The 22,697-nt window shown below is 32.8% G+C and overlaps 1 protein-coding gene across 1 annotated transcript in view; it reads right to left on the bottom strand.

Annotated features, from left to right (window-relative positions):
- GABRG1 (gamma-aminobutyric acid type A receptor subunit gamma1) overlaps positions 1-22,697 on the bottom strand; it is a 68,104-nt gene that overhangs the window by 6,972 nt on the left and 38,435 nt on the right. The window contains exons 4-8 of the mRNA XM_004268306.3: positions 15,571-15,791; positions 14,649-14,731; positions 11,294-11,431; positions 11,015-11,167; positions 6,535-6,746 (exon numbers count right to left, since the gene is read on the bottom strand). Coding sequence (XP_004268354.1) covers positions 6,535-6,746; positions 11,015-11,167; positions 11,294-11,431; positions 14,649-14,731; positions 15,571-15,791 — 807 coding nt within the window. The remainder of the gene's footprint in view (positions 1-6,534; positions 6,747-11,014; positions 11,168-11,293; positions 11,432-14,648; positions 14,732-15,570; positions 15,792-22,697) is intronic.

Genomic DNA, 22,697 nt, shown 5'->3' with positions numbered 1-22,697 from the left:
TGATAATTTTTAAAAATTTGGACCTATATTCAAACCCATTTCATTTCTGAAAAGAAACATAGAATCTGACCCACTACATATTAAACATTCAGTAGATGCAAAGAGAAGCAAATAATCACATTTAGTGATATTTTAAAAAGATAAAACCATCACACAAGTCATAACATCCATATTAGGAACAAAATATGCAGCCTGAAGATAAGAAGCCATGCCCTAAACACAAATGCATGACTTCACTTGCCTAGATATATCATGAAAAACGGACGCAGTATGTTATTAAATGTTAATGACAGATCTTTTTTGAGATTGACACCTGGAGATACTCGACTAGACTCCTAAATTTTAGTGGAGCACTAAACTTACGTATAAAAATGAGGCAAATTGGTATTCATTTTCTTCTTACTTAATACTTAAATAACATATGTTCCAATGTTAACCAGAGTGAAAAGTGGTTAAAATGCAAGTTTGTTAGTCCGCAATTTCAAGATTATATGGCATAAGACACATTCCATATATCATTCAGAACTGCCATAAATGGGAAGATGGTGTGTTTGTTAGAAGATATCAGTTGTGCATGAGAGGTATGATTAAACATTAAAGTACACAAAAATGGAGGAAAACTGCAAATGGTTCATTTAAAACATTGACCAATCCCTGGTGGTCAAAATCATGGAGAGCTTCTTATTGCAGTGACAATTTAGATTGACAATTTTCTAGTTTCCTGCTGCCTCCCCCAAAACGCCACTAATTCATAAATTGAAAGAAACTACACTTTATTGAATGATGAATGTGACTAGGAATGAATTTTATATGTATTGAGAAAAATAGCCAAAGAGCTGACACAGTATCAGTAAAATAAAATACTTTCAACACATTTGTGACCTTGGAAACCACTGAAAAATTAATTGGAACAATATAAACATTATATGCCTTATTTATCTGAAGTACAACAGCAAAATCCACCTTACAATTTCTCAAATAAAAATCCTGCTGCCCCCCAAATAGCAAACATTGAAAAAATAAAATAGATCCATTTAAATGACATAAAAAGAAACAATTGAATAGAATTTCCTTTTACTTCAAATGATGTAGTTTTGAGAATATGCCATTTTTTTTGTTATTTTAAAAAGTCACTAAGAAGAGCTGAACTTAACATTTTGAGAAATCCATCCCATTCTCACTATTAAAGATACATATGTGTCTGGTTATATATTAAATACTCTTACTTATAGATTAATCGTATAGTTAAATATACAAAATATATTTTAAGCACCAAGACCAATAATATAATAACTATTTAGATCATATACTAATACAATTAATAATATTAAGTATTAGCAATATGATTAGCAAACATTATTAGGTCATGTTATTGATACTATGAAATATTAACTAATATCACTATTAATTTCTCATTCAAAAAGTGGCACATGAGAATGCCAAACTAAGCACAGATTTTCTCCAATCAACTTTCACAAAATCCCAGTTATTTATCAGTGAGAATTTCAAAAATTACAAGATCTACATCAATGTTTAAAAATAGACATGAGGTGGATTTTGGTGATTCTGAGTTGTCAATTTTGGTACTCCATGAATTAGAAGTTAATGGAAATAATTATCAGAGGAAAGTAAAAAATAGAAAGTTAAAAAAAAAAAATTCTGAGGGTTGGGACCAAGGCTGTGAAGCAGAGAATTGTATTCTCACTTGTACATTTATATACTGTTTGATTTGTTCATTTGTTTCAACCATGCACAAGTAAACTTCTTACTGTATTTCACATTTCACCAATATCAAATAATCCTTCCTAGGAGCTTTGCCAATTACCATTACAGGAAAGAAGGTTTATTATTTGTGAAACTGTGTATTGATTCATCTTTTCATTATTTTTGTGCTCTGAAAGGTAGAAGAATGTTTATTCATATAGATATGCACTGGCTGAAAATATGATATTTTTTTGTGTGTGAAGAAAATGTTATGGTTGGGTATTGTGGGCAAAAACAAACAAACAAACAAGAAACAAAAAACACAACCTTCCACACATTATTTCCACTCCAATACCCTAGTTCCACTCTCAGTAATATATGACTTATTGAACTACTGCAATAGTCTTTATCTCCTTGCTTCTTTTGCCATTCAAGTATATACTCCATGCTACTTATAATTATCTTTCAAAAACATAGAAGCAAATATGCCATCTTGCTTAAAAACATGCATGGCTTATCAGTGCTGACAGTGCAAAATCGAAATTTTTAACATGGTACTGGAGACTTTCCACTTCTCAGCAATAAACCACTTTTCTATCCTCAACTTGGATATTTTCTTTCCTAAGATTCCTCTTTTCTATAGCACTGTCCAAGAGAAGTTTTTGCAGTGCTTGAAGTGTTCTGTGTCGGTATTGTTCAATATGGTAGCCACTAGTTACATGTAGCTATTAAGCAGTTGAAATGTGACTAATGCTACTAAGATACTAAATTTTAAATTTTGGTTGATTTTAATTCATTTAAATCAACCTAGCCATATGGCTAGTGGCTACTGTATTAGACGAAAAGCCTGAGAAATATACAAATCTACTTTGTATTCTTATATGTATGCCTCAACTTGGCTTACATGGTTCCTTCTCTCTCAAATATTCTTGATAATTTGTTTTCCTGAAAACTGCAACTTATTCTTTAAAGAACTACTTCAATGATGCCATGCTTTCTTTGTAATTTTCTCTATCAAATTCCCTTTGGAAGAGTTAGTTTACATACATTTTGAATAAATTATTTACAATGAAATGAAAAAGGCCACCCACTGTACTGCTGGCTCACAATGACATAGCCTTTTCTCAACACTATGTGCTTGTTAGTGCTTCACAGACAGTATTACATGATGTCTCGAGATTTCCTCTGTGCATAGGACAGGCCACTTTGTTCGGACTTTGTGGTACCTATCTCTATTTCAATAAGAACATCTTTAAATATTCTTAACTTATATCTATCATAGAAAATATTTTGCTGCCGAAAAGGTATTTGAAACCAGTCACCTAACTGCTACTTCCTTATAGTGTCTTTGTCTACTTTTGATTTTTATATTGGACTGTTATTTGTACTGTACTTTATTATCTTACATTTACACTTCTAATGTATTTTTCCACAACTAGATTCAAAGATCCCTGAAAGCAGAGAACACATTGTGTCGTTATTTTCTTCATAGTGCCTTGTTCATGGCTGATGAAATAAACTTCCTTCATTTAACATTTTAACCAATTGAGAGATTACAAATAAGTTCTACCTCAAATGGGTAGATCAGGCTCCTGATGTAGGTATAACACGGTTTTCTGAGATTTTTTTTTATCATCAATGGGCTATTTGAGTTTCAATAAGAACTACTCTTTAGTTAGCTGGTTTACTACTATTGCTTTTCTGAGATCTTTACATGTTTCATAAGGATCTTGATTCTGTACTTCAACGTAGTTAACTTATTAGATTCTCGTGAAAATAGATATTGATACAAACACACGTGAATCATATTCTTAATGAGTAGAAATAAAAACCCAATAAAATATATTGGATGGTAATATGGACCAAGTCAAAATGTCACTGACATTCACAATAAAAAATAAAGGAGAAAGAAACAAAGAAATATGGACATAAGTAAGGCCAGAAGGAAGAAAGGGATAATGGAAAGAAGGAAGGAAGGAAGAAGGAAGGGGGAGAAGAAGGAAAGGAGGAAGGGAGTTGGAGAGAGAGAGAGCAAGAAAAAGAAAGAGAGAAAAGGTCCAATATATCATGTGGAGAGTAAGGTAGAAAGCATCTTTATTAAGTTATATTTTTCTTAGAGGGGTCATTGAAGCTAAAAATCTATTGTGTTCAAATATCATCTCTTCCTGAGTAAAATAAATTGGAGTTTTCTGGGATTCTCAGCTAAGCAGTCAAAGAGATGTCAAGAAGGGGATTTTAGTTTCTTTTAATAACAGACATGTTGACTTTTCAGTGACTCTAGGCAAGATCTTTGGTCCTGGCCTATTGCCATAAATAATTTGGTGAAGAAAAGGGAAATGCTGGATTTTAAACAACTCAGAATTTTGAGCCTATAAAATAAAGTGGTCAGATGGAAGGACAGAGATAGAGAGAGATAGAGATAGAGATAGATAGATAGAGAGAGAGAGACAGAGAGAGAGAGAACGAAGATAAACTCACAAACAATTAAAACAGGTGTAAAGGCAAGATGCTGCAAGATTTCTGGGTCTAGGCTTGCATTTGATCCTCCTGGCTGGAACAGAAGAAAAACACAGATTCCACAAAGCCCTTAAATAGAATATTTTGAGACAACAGCAAGCAGAGCTATCTATTCTTCATAAAAGTGTGCTCTGATTTACCTGATTGGCAAGACCATATGGCTAAACACTGAACTAGTCAGGGAGTCAGATTTGATTACTGATCCAATTTTTCACTTAAAGTGTCATTTTGTATTGAAAAAGCTCACAAAGCCCATAACTGAACAGAAAGAAACTACTATAGAATTTTATTTTGGACGGCTCTAAAAATATTTTTCTTACCTAGGTAGTCAATTACATATCAATTTAACTTTTGATATTTGCAGTTTAATGCTTCAAAGCTCTCATTTATTTTTTATTCCTTAATTTTTCATCTTTAATATTTTGCTTCTTGGGTTTGGTGCTAAGTTTTAAATACTCAACATACAGGCATTTTTTTTCCTAAATAACAATTCTAGAACAGTGCCTAGAATATGGGTGTCCTTAATTAATATTTGCTGAATGAATGATTAAATGAATGTCATAATGTTAACGCTCATACTCCAATGTTTCAGCTTCCTGATGTCTCATTTGAGACATCTGGTAATGTGGTTGAGAGCACATGATCTGGAGTCAAACTGATTATCTGTAGTCCTACAGTAGCCACTTATTGGTTGAGTAGCCTTAGATAATATTAGTACCTGTATTACATATTCTTAGAATGAAATTCTAGAATCCATGTGAGATTGTACATTGTCTGGCTTATAATGTTAATTATTTTTATTCTAAACATTTTCATTCACAATTTCCAAAAATAAAATTGTCAAGGTATTAATCAAGCACAGCTGTGGATGAGTAAATGATGAAATGGAAAATTCAGAGAGGATGTTTGGCTTGGATTAAAGGAAGATAGTAGAAAACTTGTGTTTTTCTTTACCTAAAAAATTAGCAAATGGATTTTAAAGCTGAAATCATTGCCCCCTGATGCTTTGTCCACTCAGAGGCCATAATAAATCCTATGCATAAGCTAAAATCATGTCAAGTTGAGAGAGTCACATGTTAATTCTACCGTGTAAATTCTGAAATGTGTACCACCAACAATGTGCTCTCCTTCCGTGGGATATTGTGGGAATCTGGAACCAAATACACGAGGCTTTGGTCCTTGGAGTATAACATAAAAGGTAAAATATAATTTAAAAGTATGGTAAAGTTTTATAAGGAAACTAATGAAAAATGGGGGAAGGGAGAAAAAGCATTGAATCTTAGAACTTACAAATTTAGGACATAACATGAAAAATTCCATGCCTCATTATGTATATGCTATGGTAGGTTTACAAGCTTGCCACTCATGCATAACTGTTTTATATAGTCCTCAAGTATGTTGGTATTTTGGAAAAAATCTGCTTTAAAAACATTTATTAGAATTAGCAATGAAGTGTCTTTTTTGTTAATATTGGAGAAAAAGATGTTTACTTTTCTGAGTCCTATGAAAACAGGAAACATAAAGGAAGGATTACAAGCTTGACCTCTGTCATCATAAAAGACCTGGGTTTGAGTCTTGGATCCTTGACTTCCTAAGTTTGTCCTTGTGCAAATTACTGAACTTGTATGTATAAGGTGCCTAGGGGCATAAATGAAATTATGCATATAAAGGAGTTCCTGGAATACTCAGTGTTAGATATTACTTTAAAGTTGTTATAATTGCCATTATAAAAAGAAACTATAGTTAATCATCCAATACTTAAGTACTTTAGAATCAGTAGAGTTAATTCTAATTTATCAACTTGATGTGATGTAAGTTAAGGTAGATATATGCTTGGGAAGGGGGAGTAAGTGAGTACAAATATACAAAAGCCAAACATATCTTCTCTATGACATAGAAAGCTATGTCTTTCAAACACAGCTGAATACTAACATTAAAGAGAGATCTTTATCTCTAAAAATTAAGTTAATTTTGTGGGGTACCAGTGTAAGAAGTCCAAATCCTATCACAAAAATAGATTCAAAGAGAGAGTTTAAATAATTTTTAGGTACAAAGAATTTACTACTTGTAGAAAATTTCACAGCATAATAACCACTCTTTACAAAGTTGATCCAAAAGTCTTTTCTAGGGAAAAATATAAGAATACTTTTGCTGGTGGCAATGTTAGGTACTCCAGTTTCATCTTAATTTTTTTTTTTATCTTTTGTCAAGGTACCACTAGCAACCATATCAGTCTAAGAAAGTATAACATGAGAAAAGAGTATCTCTAACAGTAAATTGTTGCTTATAAAATAGAGATTTTTTTTAACATACCGAGGCCTTATTTTTTAGCTTTCTTTCTCTAGTAGTTTTAACTTTTTTGTTGCTGGTAAAATAATGCAAGGTACCATACTCCATCAAAGCTGCAAAAACAAAAATGAAACAAACAGAAACAAAGAGATCCATCGCAGTCACATAAGAAACCTTAGGTAAGGACTTCCTGGCAATTGTACTCAGAGTTGTCATAGTCAGAACTGTAGTGATACCTGTGGAGGGAGGGAAGAAAAATAAATGATGAAAAATAAGACCATTTTTATTCTTCCAACCGATTTGGCAATATTGTGAGCAGAAATAAACAATGGAAACAAAAGCATATAATTACTTGTGATTTACAGAAAAAAAAAAAATTCTGGTAACCATAGCTACATTGTGTTCAATGTGTTCTTTGTGTCTCTGTGAGTTCTAATCATCTAAATTCTCCAGACCGCAGGTAGTTTACTCCCTGTACCTATTCTTCCCTTCCTCCATAATAATAGACTATCCAATTTTTAGCTAGTCTGCACCTGCCTAAAGTACAAATTTATTTGCCAGCTTCTTTTAGCTATGTGTGGCCACAGGCTGAAATCTAGCCAAGAAGAATTAAGTCAAGGGTGTAAACAACTACCAAAAGATGTCATTAGAAAGATAGGAAATGCTCTTCGTTCCCTCTTCCTAATTGCATTTTTCTGGAATACAATAGCCAGAGCACCGGAAGCCATTTTAGACCTCTACTCAATTTAATCTACAGTGATTTGAAGTTTCGTGCCACACACAGTTAGAAGTAATCCAAACTACTATAGAATTTTTTTTTTATTACTTGAATTAGACCTATTTTTTTCATCTCGGTAAAGAATACAGGCAAAATGATATCAAGGGAATACTTTAAAAAGACAGAGTAGGGCTCCCCTGCTGGCGCAGTGGTTGAGAGTCCGCCTGCCGATGCAGGGGACGCGGGTTCGTGCCCCGGTCCGGGAAGATCCCACATGCCGCGGAGCGGCTGAGCCCGTGAGCCATGGCCGCTGGGCCTGCGCGTCCGGAGCCTGTGCTCCACAACGGGAGAGGCCACAACAGTGAGAGGCCCGCGTACCGCAAAAAAAAAAAAAAAAGACAGAGTAAATCTTCATGTTTTGAAGAAGCCAACATATAAAATTAGAATACCCGCCTGGGCCCCAGGCCTGTGTATGGATCTTTGGGGTATCTGTTTCTCTTTATCCATGGCCTTCTTGTGGGTCTTACCACTACTAATTTTAGGCCCCCTAACTCACAGCTGCACATGTTATGTCTCTTCTGATCTAAACTGCCTTAATTCTCATTCTTTGCCTTATGAAAGAAGGCACCATTAGTGGGATTGTTTTCTCTCCAAAAAAGTACTAAATATAATGCCAAATGAATCTTAATTTGGTCAATTATTTATAAAGTGGCAACATCTGGGTTGAAAAAATAGAAAGTGCCTCTTTGATATGGTAAAGGCAACATCCACCTCTTTCCCTCATGTCTACACTGAAACATGCCTTAATAATAATTCCGTTCACATGCCCATCTTTTCATTTTTATCGCTTAGGATTGAAAAAATTAAAGATGATACACGTATAATGAATTGGAAGTCATGGAGGCAAATTAGGTTCAATTCTGATGTTCCCGCTCTTAACTCTGTGACCTCAGGGAAGTTTCTTAACTCCTCTGTGCCTCTCATCTAAAAAATGGGCACAGTAATGTAATAAATTTTGTATAATATATTTATATAAAAGGTATTTACTTATTTTTTAAAGTAGATGTAAAATCTTTCTTCCTTTCTAATACTAGCATTTAAAATTTCCCCTCTAAGCATGCTTTAGCTGCATATTACAAATATTTATATGTTAAATTCTTATTAAAATTAAGTTTGAAATATTTTCTAATTTCCTTTTTGATTCTTCTTTAACCCAAGTGTTATCTAAAGGTCATTTAAATTTTTTCCAAATAACTGAGGCCATTATTAATCTGTGTTATTTTTATTCATTTTTAATTTACTTTCATTTTGGTTAGAAAATATACTCTGGAAAGTTTTAGTCTTTTGAATGTTATTGAGATCTTGGTTAATGTTCTGTATGCATTTGAACATATTGTGTATTCTGTAGTTAGGTGCAGTGTTTTATAAATATCAATCAGGTTAAGTTTGATAACTGCATTCAAATGTTCTACATCTTAATTGACTTTTCCATGTAGTTATTCTATCAGTGAAAGAGTATTAAAATGTTCAATTATTATTGCAGATTTGTGTATTTCTCCCATTATTCCTGACAGTTGTTTTTTTTGTGTGTGTGGTACGCGGGCCTCTCACTGTTGTGGCCTCTCCCGTTGCGGAGCACAGGCTCCGGACGCGCAGGCTCAGCGGCCGTGGCTCACGGGCCCAGCCGCTCCGCGGCATGTGGGATCTTCCCGGACCGGGGCACGAACCCGCGTCCCCTGCATCGGCAGGCGGACTCTCAACCACTGCGCCACCAGGGAAGCCCTCCTGACAGTTTTTGCTTCAATTTTTTTTAAGCCAAAATTATATTTAAAGGCTTTTCATTTGGTAAGTGCGAAATAATTTCATTGACTACCAGTCTTCTCTCTTCCTTGATTTGTGCACTATTTTTTTAATAACTTATTAAATCATAACATTCCCATAGTCAGACAAAGGTAGCTTTCCCAAGGTACTCCTGGCTTCCATAAAAATGTCCCATCCCAAGTAGAAAAAAAATCTTAAGGCCAATGTGTTCTTTGATTTCATTATCAATGACAGAATTAAATTTCACTTTACTAAAATACTATTACATTTCTATTGCATAAATTAAGGAAAACTATAGCAGAACTTAGCTTCTACACATTTATTTCTTTAATTTAGTAATTACTATCACAGAGTTTAGCTTAAAAATAATATGGTGGATTTCCTTTTAAAACAAGCACCCCACTAAAACATAAATGTTTTATGTTTTAACATGAACAAGAACACATAACAATTTGTTCACTGTTAACACTGCAGCACCTAGGATGCTGCCTATTTCACATAAAGCATTTGATAAATGTTTGTTAAAATACAATCTTCAATAAATGGGCTCAGGAAATTGTCCTTCAATGATGGATGTATGGATGTATGTATGTACACTTAAAAAAAAATCCTTGATCCCCCAACTACGTAGAGTCCACAGTTGTAAGAGATACTCTTTAAGTTAGATCTGGCTATGGCTTATCTTTATAGTTGATATGGTAATATTAAAAATATGAATTCATGTAAAAACACAATTCCACTATTGACTGTTCTCTTTCATGACACTATGGCATAGGCTTTTGTCTTCATATAACCCTAATGGTAGAAATAATCCATCCAAATTTTCTTTGGGAAGAAATATAAGAATAATATTTAAGAACAAAATATAATATTTGGTATACTCAGAGAAGCATACAAAAAAAACTAAAGTAATTTGATTACCTTGGAACATAAAATAATTTGAAATAATTGTAGGAAACAAAACTCAGATATGAGTGCATTTTATCCCCTAGCTATATCTACACCTCTATTTAAATTCCCAAGGAGTTGAATTTCCAAGTATAGAACTAGGTACTTCAGGTTTTATTTTGCTGCTTTTATGTAATTTGCATTTTACTATATTTACTAAATGGAGTTAGTCACCAGCTACCATAGAAACCACATGAAAACCTCTTTATTGTTGAAACTAGAAACTGTCCCAACTTTCTTTATGTTTTTAGGACACAATTATCAGTAGTGAGATTCATATCTTATATGGATGTTGGGAATTAATCAATTAATCAATAATTCATCTTTGTATATCAATACATAAATTTAGGTTATCATTTTCTTTTAAACCAATGTATAATAATTAGACACATTTTCTTATGGCTCTATTGCAACACATTGCTAAAGAAAAGATGAAAAGTCTATTTTATCAACTATGAATTACAAATTACCCTTTTAATCAGTGTTATTGTACAGGCAACTCTCAAAAATATTCACAGACTTATTACACATTTTATAGATCACAGAAGCCTGGAAACTTCTTGCTCCTTTCAGCACCTGCCCTTTGGAACCAATGACTGTTCATTAGCACCATTGTAAGAGAAGGGGATTTCAATGCTTTCTAAACACACACCAGTCAATAAATACTGGCTATTAGTGATTTGGCTAAAAAATAAAATCTTGATAAAAAGTGATTGAAAATATTGATCACATTTAAGATTCAGGGATTATGTATGATTTTCATGCATTAATTCTTACTTAGTTTTATTCTTCCCTTGACCTATGTTAAAAACATTTCTGAGATTTCAAGCTCTTTACAATTCTTTTTCCTACTTGTTTCATATATTCATTTCAACATCATATTGCACTAGAGTATCTGTTCATTTTTGTCAGACTGCAGTTAGAGGAATATTTCTAACATATTAAACTGTAAACTTTTATCACATTAAAATGTTGCTAAAAGTCATATGACACTATAGCATATATTACATGTCATACCCAGTGATGTTCTTGCAGGTACTGCATCTTTATTGATCCAAAAAGACACCCAGGAAAGAACAACTGTCAGAATACATGGAATGTAGGTCTGAATAGTAAAATATCCCATTCGTCTGCTCAGGTCAAAAAAAATTGTCATGATAATATAGTCCCCTGGAAGAAAAAAATATGTTTTATTTTGGCTATAAAATACATGTAAGTATAGGATTCAAAACCATAGATTTAAATACAAATGCCACTGATGCTAGGATTAATCACTGATTTGTATTTCCTTCTTACCAGAGATTGTGTGAGAGATTTCAGTTGTGTTCCGTAACCCTACAAATGCAAATTGATATAATCTCCAGTACTTAGGATCAGCCACTTCTACAGAAGGCTTTTTCCACTTATACTCAATTTCATTTTTAGGGTATCCATCTAGGTAAAAATTAAAATTAAAAATATATACATTAGCAGATCCAAATCTGTTACTGTTGCAATACCAACATCCAAAGACAAATTCTTTTGAAATCTTTCTCATTTTTATTATATGTCAAATATAGAAAAAATACTGCATAAAATTTATGAGTATAGGTTAAGGAATAATCATAATGATTAAATAATGATAATCCATGTTGACTCCATTTAAATCAAGAAATAAAATCTTGCTAGCCTTGGGAAAAACCATGTGTCCACTCCAATATAGTATTTCCCCTCCCGACCACAGGTAACCACTAACCTGATTTCTGTGATAATCCTCCCCTTGTTTTTTTGGTTATAGATTTTTTGATAGGCAATTCTGAAATATATAGCTTAGTCTAGTTTCTTTTTGAACTCTGCTTGATTGTTAACATACTGGATGCATTATTTGATATCTTACTTCTTTTAATATCATATTTGTAATAATCATCCATGCTGTTTTATGTAGTAGTAGTAAATTTGTTGTATTGTAAAGATGTGCTAAAATTTATTTATCCATTTTACTGTGTCCACACTTGTAATCTTTTCTGTTGGCTATTACTAACACTGCCATTAGTTATGTTATTGTACATGTCTCACAATTGTATATGCAAAAGTTTCTCTGGTATATATACCTAGGTATGTAGTAGCTGGGTCGTGGATTACATATACTTCCCACTTTATGAAACAGCGTCAATCTTTTTTCCATAGAGAGTATACTATACTCATCTCTCACCAACCAGAGTATGAAAATATATGTGGATCCATATTCTCATTAAAGTTTATGTGGACAGTCTTCTTTATTTTCACTGTAGAGTGTACTTTATTTCACTTTTTTCCTGATTATGAATAAAACCTAGAAAAATTTTCATGTGTTTATTAGATTCTTCGGTTTCTTCTTTGGATAACTGCTTGTCAATTGCCCATTATTTTATTGGGTTTTCCTTTTTATCTTTCTTTTATCTGAATTCTTATGTATATTCTGGATACTAGACCTTTTTTATTTATGTTGAAAATGCCTTTGCCTTCTCTGCAGCTGTCTAGAATGGAAGTGAATTCTTTTAAAAAGGATATGATTTTGTTTCTGCTACACTTCCTGGAAATCCACAAGGGTTTTTTGGACCAAGTGAAGGAAATTTGGGAAAATCCATGTGGGGCTGGGCTTGTGGTTAAATCCTCTCAAGGAGTTAATTCACCCTGGTATGCTGATTGAAGAGACAACTTTCCTTTTAGACCTTAGTGTTTGTATGTGTATGTGTGTGTGTACGGGGGAGGGGGTGCTCCTTCTTGTTACTCTAATGTTACTCTAAGTGTCCAGCCTTTTGTAACCCAGATGTATGTAGCGATCATGTTTTACTACATTTCCAATCCACAAGGCCGTCAAAATCGAAGCTCAATTTTATCTTTTTTTGGCAAATGTCCTCAGGCTACAAACCTTCTTACCTTTCTGGTTTCAACTTTTAATGTGAATTTTTGTGGCTGAAAATTCTTTCCTAGTGATCACTTAAAGGTTTTTGAGATGATTTTAATAATAAAATGTTTTAAATTGTTTTAGACACAAAGGTTAATCTACCATATTACCGGAATGAAATTCAGTATCAACTTTAAAAAGTTCCGAAACAGAGTATCATTTCCCACCAGGATCCCTTAATCAGCCATGCAATGAATTTGCTCTCATCTTTGTTGGCCTGTATAAGGATGTGTTTCCTCTTTCCTTTCTCCATCTTCTCTCTCTTGTTCTAAAGGTTTAGCATCTTGTTTTTCCATATTTCCCATTCTTTTTCATTGGAATTGTAGAAGTAATAGAGTATAATCATAATATACAGGAATGTGGGCACAAATAGAAACAGGGAGCTAGTTACTTAACCACTCTAAATCTCATGATGTTGACTTGTAAAATGGGAGCCATAATGAAATCTTCCAAATACATTTGTTGTGAAATATTAGATGGAGAAGGCTGGATCCTCTACTGGACCCCTATAGAGTGCCTGATAAAAGATAGCTATGATTATTATACTTATGTCAGTAACACCCAATTGCACTAACAGGGATAGGATATTCCCAATAATGACAGTACCAAGAATTCAGGTATGATATCTAGAGGAGAATACAGTAATTGCTACATCTTTAAATTTAATTTGTGTATCAACTAGTCCTTGAATGTTCCTTTTAATCAAGTCTTTGCTGTTATTTGGCTGTTTTATTCATTGAGAAGTCAATGTTGGAAAATCAGAGCAGTGAGAGATGAGACTATGAAGTAAAAAGGACATTTTAGTGAGATTAAAATTATTAAGAAAGTCAAGAAAATCCTTAATAAATGACAGCAAGAGATATATGGGAATTTTTAAAGTGAAGAAGCAGGATAATACTTATAAATACTTGTAATCTACTGTGAATAAATTCTAGAATGTGATATCTGAAAAAAATTGAATTTTAAAAAAGGAAAAAGCATTATACAATTCATAGACGTAAGCAATATTCTTAAAGTCATTTTATGGGTTTTCAAGACTTGCTTAATTATATATTATGTAGAAAAACATTTTTATAAAGATAAATGTGAGGATAAATATGTTAGTAAATATAAAACAAAACTGATATTGGTATAGAAAGATTATAACTAGTTCTTTGCAACAAAATACTAAGTGTTTGTATCTAAATTATTTCTCTCTAATCATTTCTCTGTGTTTCATTCATTCTTTTGAATAAAATAAATTTATTTATACCTTGGTTTTTCCAACTCATTAAAGTTTTCTCAAGTATTTGCTACCCATATAGTCAATGTTCTTCACCAGACCAATTAAATATATTTTAAAGTACAATGTAATAAAGTTAAATCTGGCCTCTAGGAAAATGAATAAAATTCGAATCAACTTTTTATTCATGGCAGTGTAAAAACATCTGAATACAAATCTATCTTAGTAGTCCCTTATTTAATCAAAATAAAAAAGGACATGGATATAACTAAGATTTGTAAAGCATGATAAAATATATATATTTACTATGGATTTATTGCCACTTTTTAACTTAAAGCCAGGAACAAATATGTCATTTGTAATTTTATCTAAGACAGTTAAACATAGTCCACACTTCTGAAAATTGTATAAATTGTAGTTTATCTCATTTTATTTTACATTTTTAAATAAACAGGATCAGAGGCTATAAAATTCTATGAAAAATCAAGTATTTTATCACTTACAACTTGAAAATTCCAATGGACATGAATGTTCATCCATAGGAAAGTTATGAAGCTGAAGGTAACATTCTGCATTAATTGTCAATCTATTTAGATGGAAAAATAAATATTAAATAATGAGAAATAATTTCAGGCATTAAAAATCTTTTGTCTAATTTTTAAAGGTGATTTTGGCCTACAATAATGGACTGTGATACACTAGAAAATAATAATTCTGAAGCCTCACAGTAGTAATATAATAACATTCATAAATGAATAAGAAAATTCTGACATTTTTCTCTCCAGCCAACTAAGATAACTCATAATTAGCCCAAGTGTGCTCTCTGTGTTTACACTTAAAAATTCATACTTCAGGATCTCAACAAACACATATACGTGCACACACATGCAGGTTAACAGAGTGTACCTGGTTAAGTATGGTGAATTGTTTTCTTTTGACCATAAACATCTTTCCATTAACAGGATGATTCTTAATGAGTCAATATGTTCAAGACAATGAATTAAATAAACTTGAGTCTTACACATCGACCCTCATTTAATCCTGTGTTAGGGATGTTTTACTACACCACTGAAAATCAGAGTATTTTAAAATGTTATAGCAGGATGAACTCCCAGAGAAAAATCTCTGTCAATCACTTGCCCTATAGATTAAAAAAAACATAATGTTTGTACCACAATCTCTTCAGCTTCGAAGAGGGGAAATCGAGGAGTTTTTCCTCTTTGCTTTCAGTCCTTTTCAACATACTAGTAACTCCGAGCTTAAACAAGTGTTTCCACAATTGTTCACCACTTTAGATTTTAGTGTATAAAAGAAGCTTCATATTTCTCACTTTGCCAAGTTTGAAAAATGGAAATTTATGAGTTGATCAAATATTAGTATGGAAAATAAATTAGAGCAACTACAAGTTTTCTTAAAGAGTAATACCTTAGAGTATATAGAACTCGTCCATCATTCCAAATTCGAAGAAGACGATTAGGAGTTGTTATCCAATGAGCATCAGATTTTCTTGAATTTCTGAAGAAAGTGTCAGGAATCCAAATTTTTCCAACCATATTACTGTTAAGCATAAGCACTTTCATGGTACTGTTGAATTTTAGACGACTATCAAACCAGGTTTGGGCAAAAATTATATCTATTGTGTATTCCTAAAAGATAAAAAGAAGAGTAATGACTTATAATAGTAAAACCACTATTTTAGACATTTTCTTCAGGTTGAATTTTTATAAAGTTTCTGTAAGTAAATAGCACTTAAACTCAGTCTTTTTTGTAGAAAAAAAGTATGCCATTATCTTAACCTTTTTTTTTCATTGTTTACATGAGTCATGTAAACTAAAATTCAAGATTTCTCGTAATTACTGCTGTCCCGTGTGGCTTTACATATTTTTTTGTAAATTGTATTCAAGATTTATAATAGGTAGGATATAGCTATTAAATATAAAGGCCAATCATTTTCATGTTAACAATTATATTAAATTTTGTGATATTTACGAATGCTTAAGTCACACAAAAAGTCACAAGCTACAAAATCAAAATGCAAACACTCACCAAATTATCTAAAAGCCCTTATCTTGTCCTTTGTCCAAAAAATTAATTTCAATTATTTAGATCCACTGTTTTCAAATATTTTAAAGCAATCATACACACACACATACACAGACACACACAGACACACACACACACACACACACACACACACCCTATTAAGCACTTATAATATGCCAAGTATCTGTTGAGTTTTGCAAGTATCATGTCATTAAATCCTTACTACAGCCCTGTGAATAATTACTACTATAATCTTTATTTTAAGGAACGTTTATTAATAGAGATGTAAAATAATTCTCCCCACATCAAAGAGCAGATGATATGAAAACTGAGACACTGTAGGTTGAATCCCAAATCCACATATCTAACAACCACATATAATGGTGGTCACAGTGAGGCCTGATGAGTGCCATAATTAGAGCAAAGGCTCTGCCCATAATCAGTGAGTGACTGTAAGTAGGAAATTGCATGGTTATGAGAGAATTCTTAGGAGTAGGTGATTAGGTATAATCTACATTTATATCCTGACAGAATATCTACCATATTATAAGCATTAAAATTTATTTGATAAAATTAATGAATAAGAATGCATATTTGATGCTACTGAGAAAAGAAAGTGATTATATGTATTTGTGTGTAACTTTGATATTAAAAGAGGAGGAAGAGAGTAAATTGAAAGATATGAAATTTTATATGAGTCACTTGAGATGGGAGAGATTGGTTACTCACTCTTGATGTAATACTAGCTCTTGTCCAATTTACCTGGAGAGAAATATTTATAATAAATGGAATTATAATTGGGAGCTTGACTAATGAATGAAAAACATTTTAAAATGGTAGAGAGAATAATAAGTAAACAGATTAGGAATCAACTTGTCAATAGAGAAGTTGGATCAAATCCTAATTTCCAGGCAGGATATTTAAATTACAATTTACTTGACTAGAATACAGAGAGTAAAGTGAGTGGAAAACCTCCTTTTATCTATTTCGGTGGGTTTATTTTATTTTTATTTATTTATTTATTTATTTATTTATTAATAATCCCATAATCCAACAAATTTTAATTGGCCTTCCTAAGCCTCCAGTGGAAAAGCCCTATTTTCACATTATGAATTGCCACAAAGATGAAATATTTAAATTTCATAAACTTAGTCCACTAAGTTTATGCACATACAGTTTTTAACAAATAAAATTTTAATGTTTCCTGTAAGATCTTAATTCAATTTATTTATTTATTTTTAAAATTTTAATCACTCAGAAGTGGTTTTATTCTCCAAAAAATAAACGGCACATGGGCTCAAGGCACACAGGCTTCAGTAGTTGTGGCACGCAGGCTCAGTAGTTGTGGCCCACTGGCTTAGTTGCTCCTTGGCACATGGGATCTTCCTGGACCAGGGAGCAAACCCGTGTTCCATGCATTTGCAGGCGAACTCTTTTTTTTTTTTTTTTAACATCTTTATTGGAGTATAATTGCTTTACAATGGTGTGTTAGTTTCTACTGTATAACAAAGTATATCAGCTATACATATACATATGTTCCCATATCTCTTCCCTCTTGCGTCTCCCTCCCTCCCACCCTCCCTATCCCACCCCTCTAGGTGGTCACACAGCACCGAGCTGATCTCCCTGTGCTATGCGGCTGCTTCTCACTAGCTATCTAGTTTACGTTTGGTAGTGTATATATGTCCATGCCACTCTCTCAGTTTGTCACAGCTTACCCTTCCCCCTCCCCATATCCTCAAGTCCCTTCTCTAGTAGGTCTGTGTGTTTATTCCTGTCTTACCCCTCGGTTCTTCATGACATTTTTTTTCTTAAATTCCATATATATGTGTTAGCATACAGTATTTGTCTTTCTCTTTCTGGCTTACTTCACTCTATATGACAGACTCTAGGTCTATCAACCTCATTACAAATAGCTCAATTTCGTTTCTTTTTATGGCTAATATTCCATTGTATATATGTGCCACATCTTCTTTATCCATTCATCCGATGATGGACACTTAGGTTGTTTCCATCTCCTGGCTATTGTAAATAGAGCTGCAATGAACATTTTGGTACATGACTCTTTTTGAATTATGGTTTTCTCAGGGTATATGCCCAGTAGTGGGATTGCTGGGTCATATGGTAGTTCTATTTGTAGTTTTTTAAGGAACCTCCATACTGTTCTCCACAGTGGCTGTACCAATTCACATTCCCATCAGCAGTGCAAGAGTGTTCCCTTTTCTCCACACCCTCTCCAGCATTTATTGTTTCTTGATTTTTTGATGATGGCCATTCTGACTGGTATGAGATGATATCTCATTATAGTTTTGATTTGCATTTCTCTAATGATTAATGATGTTGAGCATTCTTTCATGTGTTTGTTGGCAGTCGGTATATCTTCTTTGGAGAAATGTCTATTTAAGTCTTCTGCCCATTTTTGGATTGGGTTGTTTGTTTTTTTGTTATTGAGCTGCATGAGCTGCTTGTAAATTTTGGAGATTAATCCTTTGTCAGTTGCTTCATTTGCAAATATTTTCTCCCATTCTGAGAGTTGTCTTTTGGTCTTGTTTATGGTTTCCTTTGCTGTGCAAAAGCATTTAAGTTTCATTAGGTCCCATTTGTTTATTTTTATTTCCATTTCTCTAGGAGATGGGTCAAAAAGGATCTTGCTGTGATTTATGTCATAGAGTGTTCTGCCTATGTTTTCCTCTAAGAGTTTGATAGTTTCTGGCCTTACATTTAGGTCTTTAATCCATTTTGAGCTTATTTTTGTGTATTGTGTTAGGGAGTGATCTAATCTCATACTTTTACATGTACCTGTCCAGTTTTCCCAGCTTGGTGGTTTTTATTAATTGAATAAATTTGACATGTAACTTTGTGTAAGTTTAAGGTTACTTTAGTACATTTATATATTGTTATATGATTACCGTTATAGTGATATTTAGCACAGTATCTAATTATAGTATGATATTATTGTCTATATTCATTATACTGTACATTAGATTTCTATGCATTAGTTAATACTCCTTATAAATGTATACCTTTAAACACCATTATTTTATCTATTTCGTATGAACACTATTGCAATTTGGGAAAGCCACATACATATTAATAATTATTTAAAATCCAACACAGGCCTAGACATTATGTAATTGAGTATGAAATGTATGTTTTATAAAGTGACTAATATGCGTAGATAAATTATTATGGTTAATTTGTCCCATATAATAATGTAATTAGTGATCATTCATATATTTAACATCTACAGTGTGTCATTCATTGTTTTGCATAGATGTAAAGACATGAGGTCCCTGTACACAAAAATATTGCATCATGACCCCCTCTTCACATAGTCTTGGTTACCATTTAAACAACATTCTATACCAGAATTACACTGTGCTTTTGTATGGGATTGAACAGCAGAAACTGCTTAAGATAAAGGAAGAAGCTAACATACCCACCAGGTTTATGGCTTGGCAAAGATCCAACATTGGTTGGTAGAGGAAACCTCAAGCTACTTAGTAGGTATACTTGGCTTCGATGTTCCTGACTAACAAGGCATTAAATATTGCACTTGAGAAGTAACTTATATAGGGCTGGAATATAGCAAGCATCTGTGAATCCTGCTTAGCAGCTGGCAGGATCTTCTTTAGCACACCTGTTTATAAATGTGCTAATGATTGTTAGAAGAGTTATAACTTCCAAAGGCCAAATTCTTCCAAGCAGAGATTTTTGGGAAAGTGTGAAGTTTTTTCTGCTCACAAGTCCCTCAATCTATGTTCAAGAAGAGAAAGATACAGAGCCTGTCTTGATTATCCACCATTCCTAAACTTTTTGCAAAGGCTAATACTTCCAAGCTTTTTAAAATTACTAATCCTTAATAAATGCCTCATTGAGATGAAAAGTTATTAAAATCTGTGCCATTTTATACATAAGTGAAAAATCCAATTTTGTTTGCTCATTTGTATTAGTGTAATTTCGAGAAAATAATCAAACTGTGTTCTTGTACTTCATGTTCCTACTTAGAGGTTATAATTACCTGCATAATAAATAAGCAAAAGAAACATGAAAAGGAACTTCCATTCACTGAGAACAAGTAGCTTGTTGAAGAATAGCTTCTAGGATAAACATTTTGAGATGAGGAACAGTGCATTTAACATTTGAGATCCAAAGTACATTATGAAACTTTGCCTCCTTGCAAGTTAGCCTAGAAAATAGCATTAGTGAATAAAGGTGAAGAAGTGAGCCATCTTGATTTCTAACTTAATCAGTCAAACCATAACTGATGAAAGTTCATGTAGTGCATTCTTCTACTTCACTGTCAGATTTGCAATTATGTGCTGTGTCTAACATTTAAAAGCACTGGTTAATTCAATACTTTTTTTTTTAGTAATGGAATTAGCATCACTCAAAATACAGACCTAAATAATTAATTTAGGTGCATAATTACATCATGAAGTTGGGTTGATCCTGATCTGATCTTAGCACCTTGGCATTAATCTCTCCCTAAAGTATCTATTCACACGGCCAAAATATGATGGGCCAGTGGTTAGCAGTAAACCAGATACTAAGGCTATAAACATGTAGAGAAAAGGTACAAGTGTAGTTAATCCCCAGCACAAATAGGTTTAGTGATAAAAGTTCATAGGATTCTGCCCCACTTTGCTCAATTATTGTAAAAGCACCAACTTCTTGAAACTATCACAAGATAAGTAAAATAACTTGGTGTTATTCTATTTTTTCAAATGAAAAAGAAATAAGGAAGGAGATTATGTCAGGTACTTAAATCATTGAAATCAATCATCAGTACATTGAGAGATATTACAAAAGCAGATATAAATCCTGAGTTCAGTTATCAGCCCTTTGGGTTCTATTTTTATGTCTCTAAATTTAGATTTCCAAAGGTACATAACACCATGTTCATTCATCACTTAACTTTTTAACAAATATTTTTCAGTGTCCAAGTTACTTCTGTATTGTTCTTAGTTTACAAAGATGAACATGAAGACTTCTTGTTATGAATATATAAACAATAAAATTGGAAATTAATAATGCTTGGGGGGATAGAGTTAAACAGAAATAGAAACAATAGAGATCATTTTCAGCTATGGAAAATTAAGAAAGACTTCATGACAGAAGTTGTATTTACCTGAACTGACTTTCACACACAGCTGAATACTAACATTAAAGAGAGATCTTTATCTCTAAAATGTAAGTTAATTTTGTGATCCACTCTTTGTTACAAGTTCAAATCCTAACACAAAAATAGAATCAGAGGATTTTCTGACATATCAGTATGCTACTAGGATGGCATTTTTCACACTATTATTGGAAGTGCTGGCTTCCAACGTTTACTTCAGTAGTTTAGATCAGGTTGTGCATATCACAAAGCTGAGTGCTCTACTCAGATAAGCCAAAGCCTGTGGCAGGATTTGCACAATTTCCATTATAGAGATTTGTCTTGATTTCCATTATAGCAAGATGTTAAAAGTGGAGACATTTAAGAAGTTTTCTCTATTTCAGATTTTAGTTAAACTGCAGGGTAACTGATGTGAGTTCAAATTCACTGCCAATCTAAAACCTAAAACTTTAGTACATTATTTAAAGACTTTGGGCTGAAACAAATATAAAAATAACACAACTGAGTAGGAGGTAGGGCGTTGTCTTTAATTATGTACATAATTGTAAATACTTTTCAGATAAACAATGACTAATACTAATACATCCAAAGTGTGTTGTAGTTAGTGTGTGTAGTGAGACATTATGATGTAATCTAAAGAATTACTGGTTGGGTGGAGTCAGGAAATCATGTCAGAGTCCCAGTTATGTGACTTCTTAGAGTAGGGTGCTGACTATGTCCTTTACTCTCTCTCACTGGAAAAATCAGGGCACTATGCGAAATTATCATTCTGATCTTCCCCATCTCTAAGGTTTGGTGATCTTGTTCCATAAACAAGAATAAAGGCTACAGTGGACATGGTGTTGTCCAGTGACCCATTCTCATAAAAATACTTCTGATCTATAGGCATCTTTGTTATTTTAATTTAATCCCACCTAATTCCTGCTAAATTTATAGTTGAAAATGGCTCAAGCCAGTGGCTGCCAAAACTGGTTGACCAGAAGTCCCCAAAGAGCATTTTCAAAATTCTGATTCTAGGTCCCCATCCCAGATTACTGAATCAGAATCTCATAAAGCAATACTGAAAAATTGCATTTTTCTTAAATGCAGTTTGGGTTTCTAAAAGTTTGGAAAATTTCGACTTAAAATTCTATCACTTCCTCAAGGCATTTCTATCCAATAACTAGGTTTCCTGACCAAAAGAAAAGGTAAAAGTAAAAGAAATAAAGAGAGTTAGAGAGAGAGAGAAATCCATAGATGAGATTTGTACAGAATTCCTCAAACTGTACAGTATAACCTGTCATCTCTTTAAATAAAATTTCTATATATAAACACTGTTTGAGAACATGTGTTTATGTGTGTGTGTATTTAAGAAAACTTTTTCAACTGATAAATGTACCTCAACAGA

The sequence above is a fragment of the Orcinus orca genome, chromosome 4, assembly GCF_937001465.1.
Source record: "Orcinus orca chromosome 4, mOrcOrc1.1, whole genome shotgun sequence".
Lineage (NCBI taxonomy): Eukaryota > Metazoa > Chordata > Mammalia > Artiodactyla > Delphinidae > Orcinus > Orcinus orca.
Note: the sequence above shows the minus strand (reverse complement) of the source record. Positions and strands in the feature narration are given on the sequence as shown.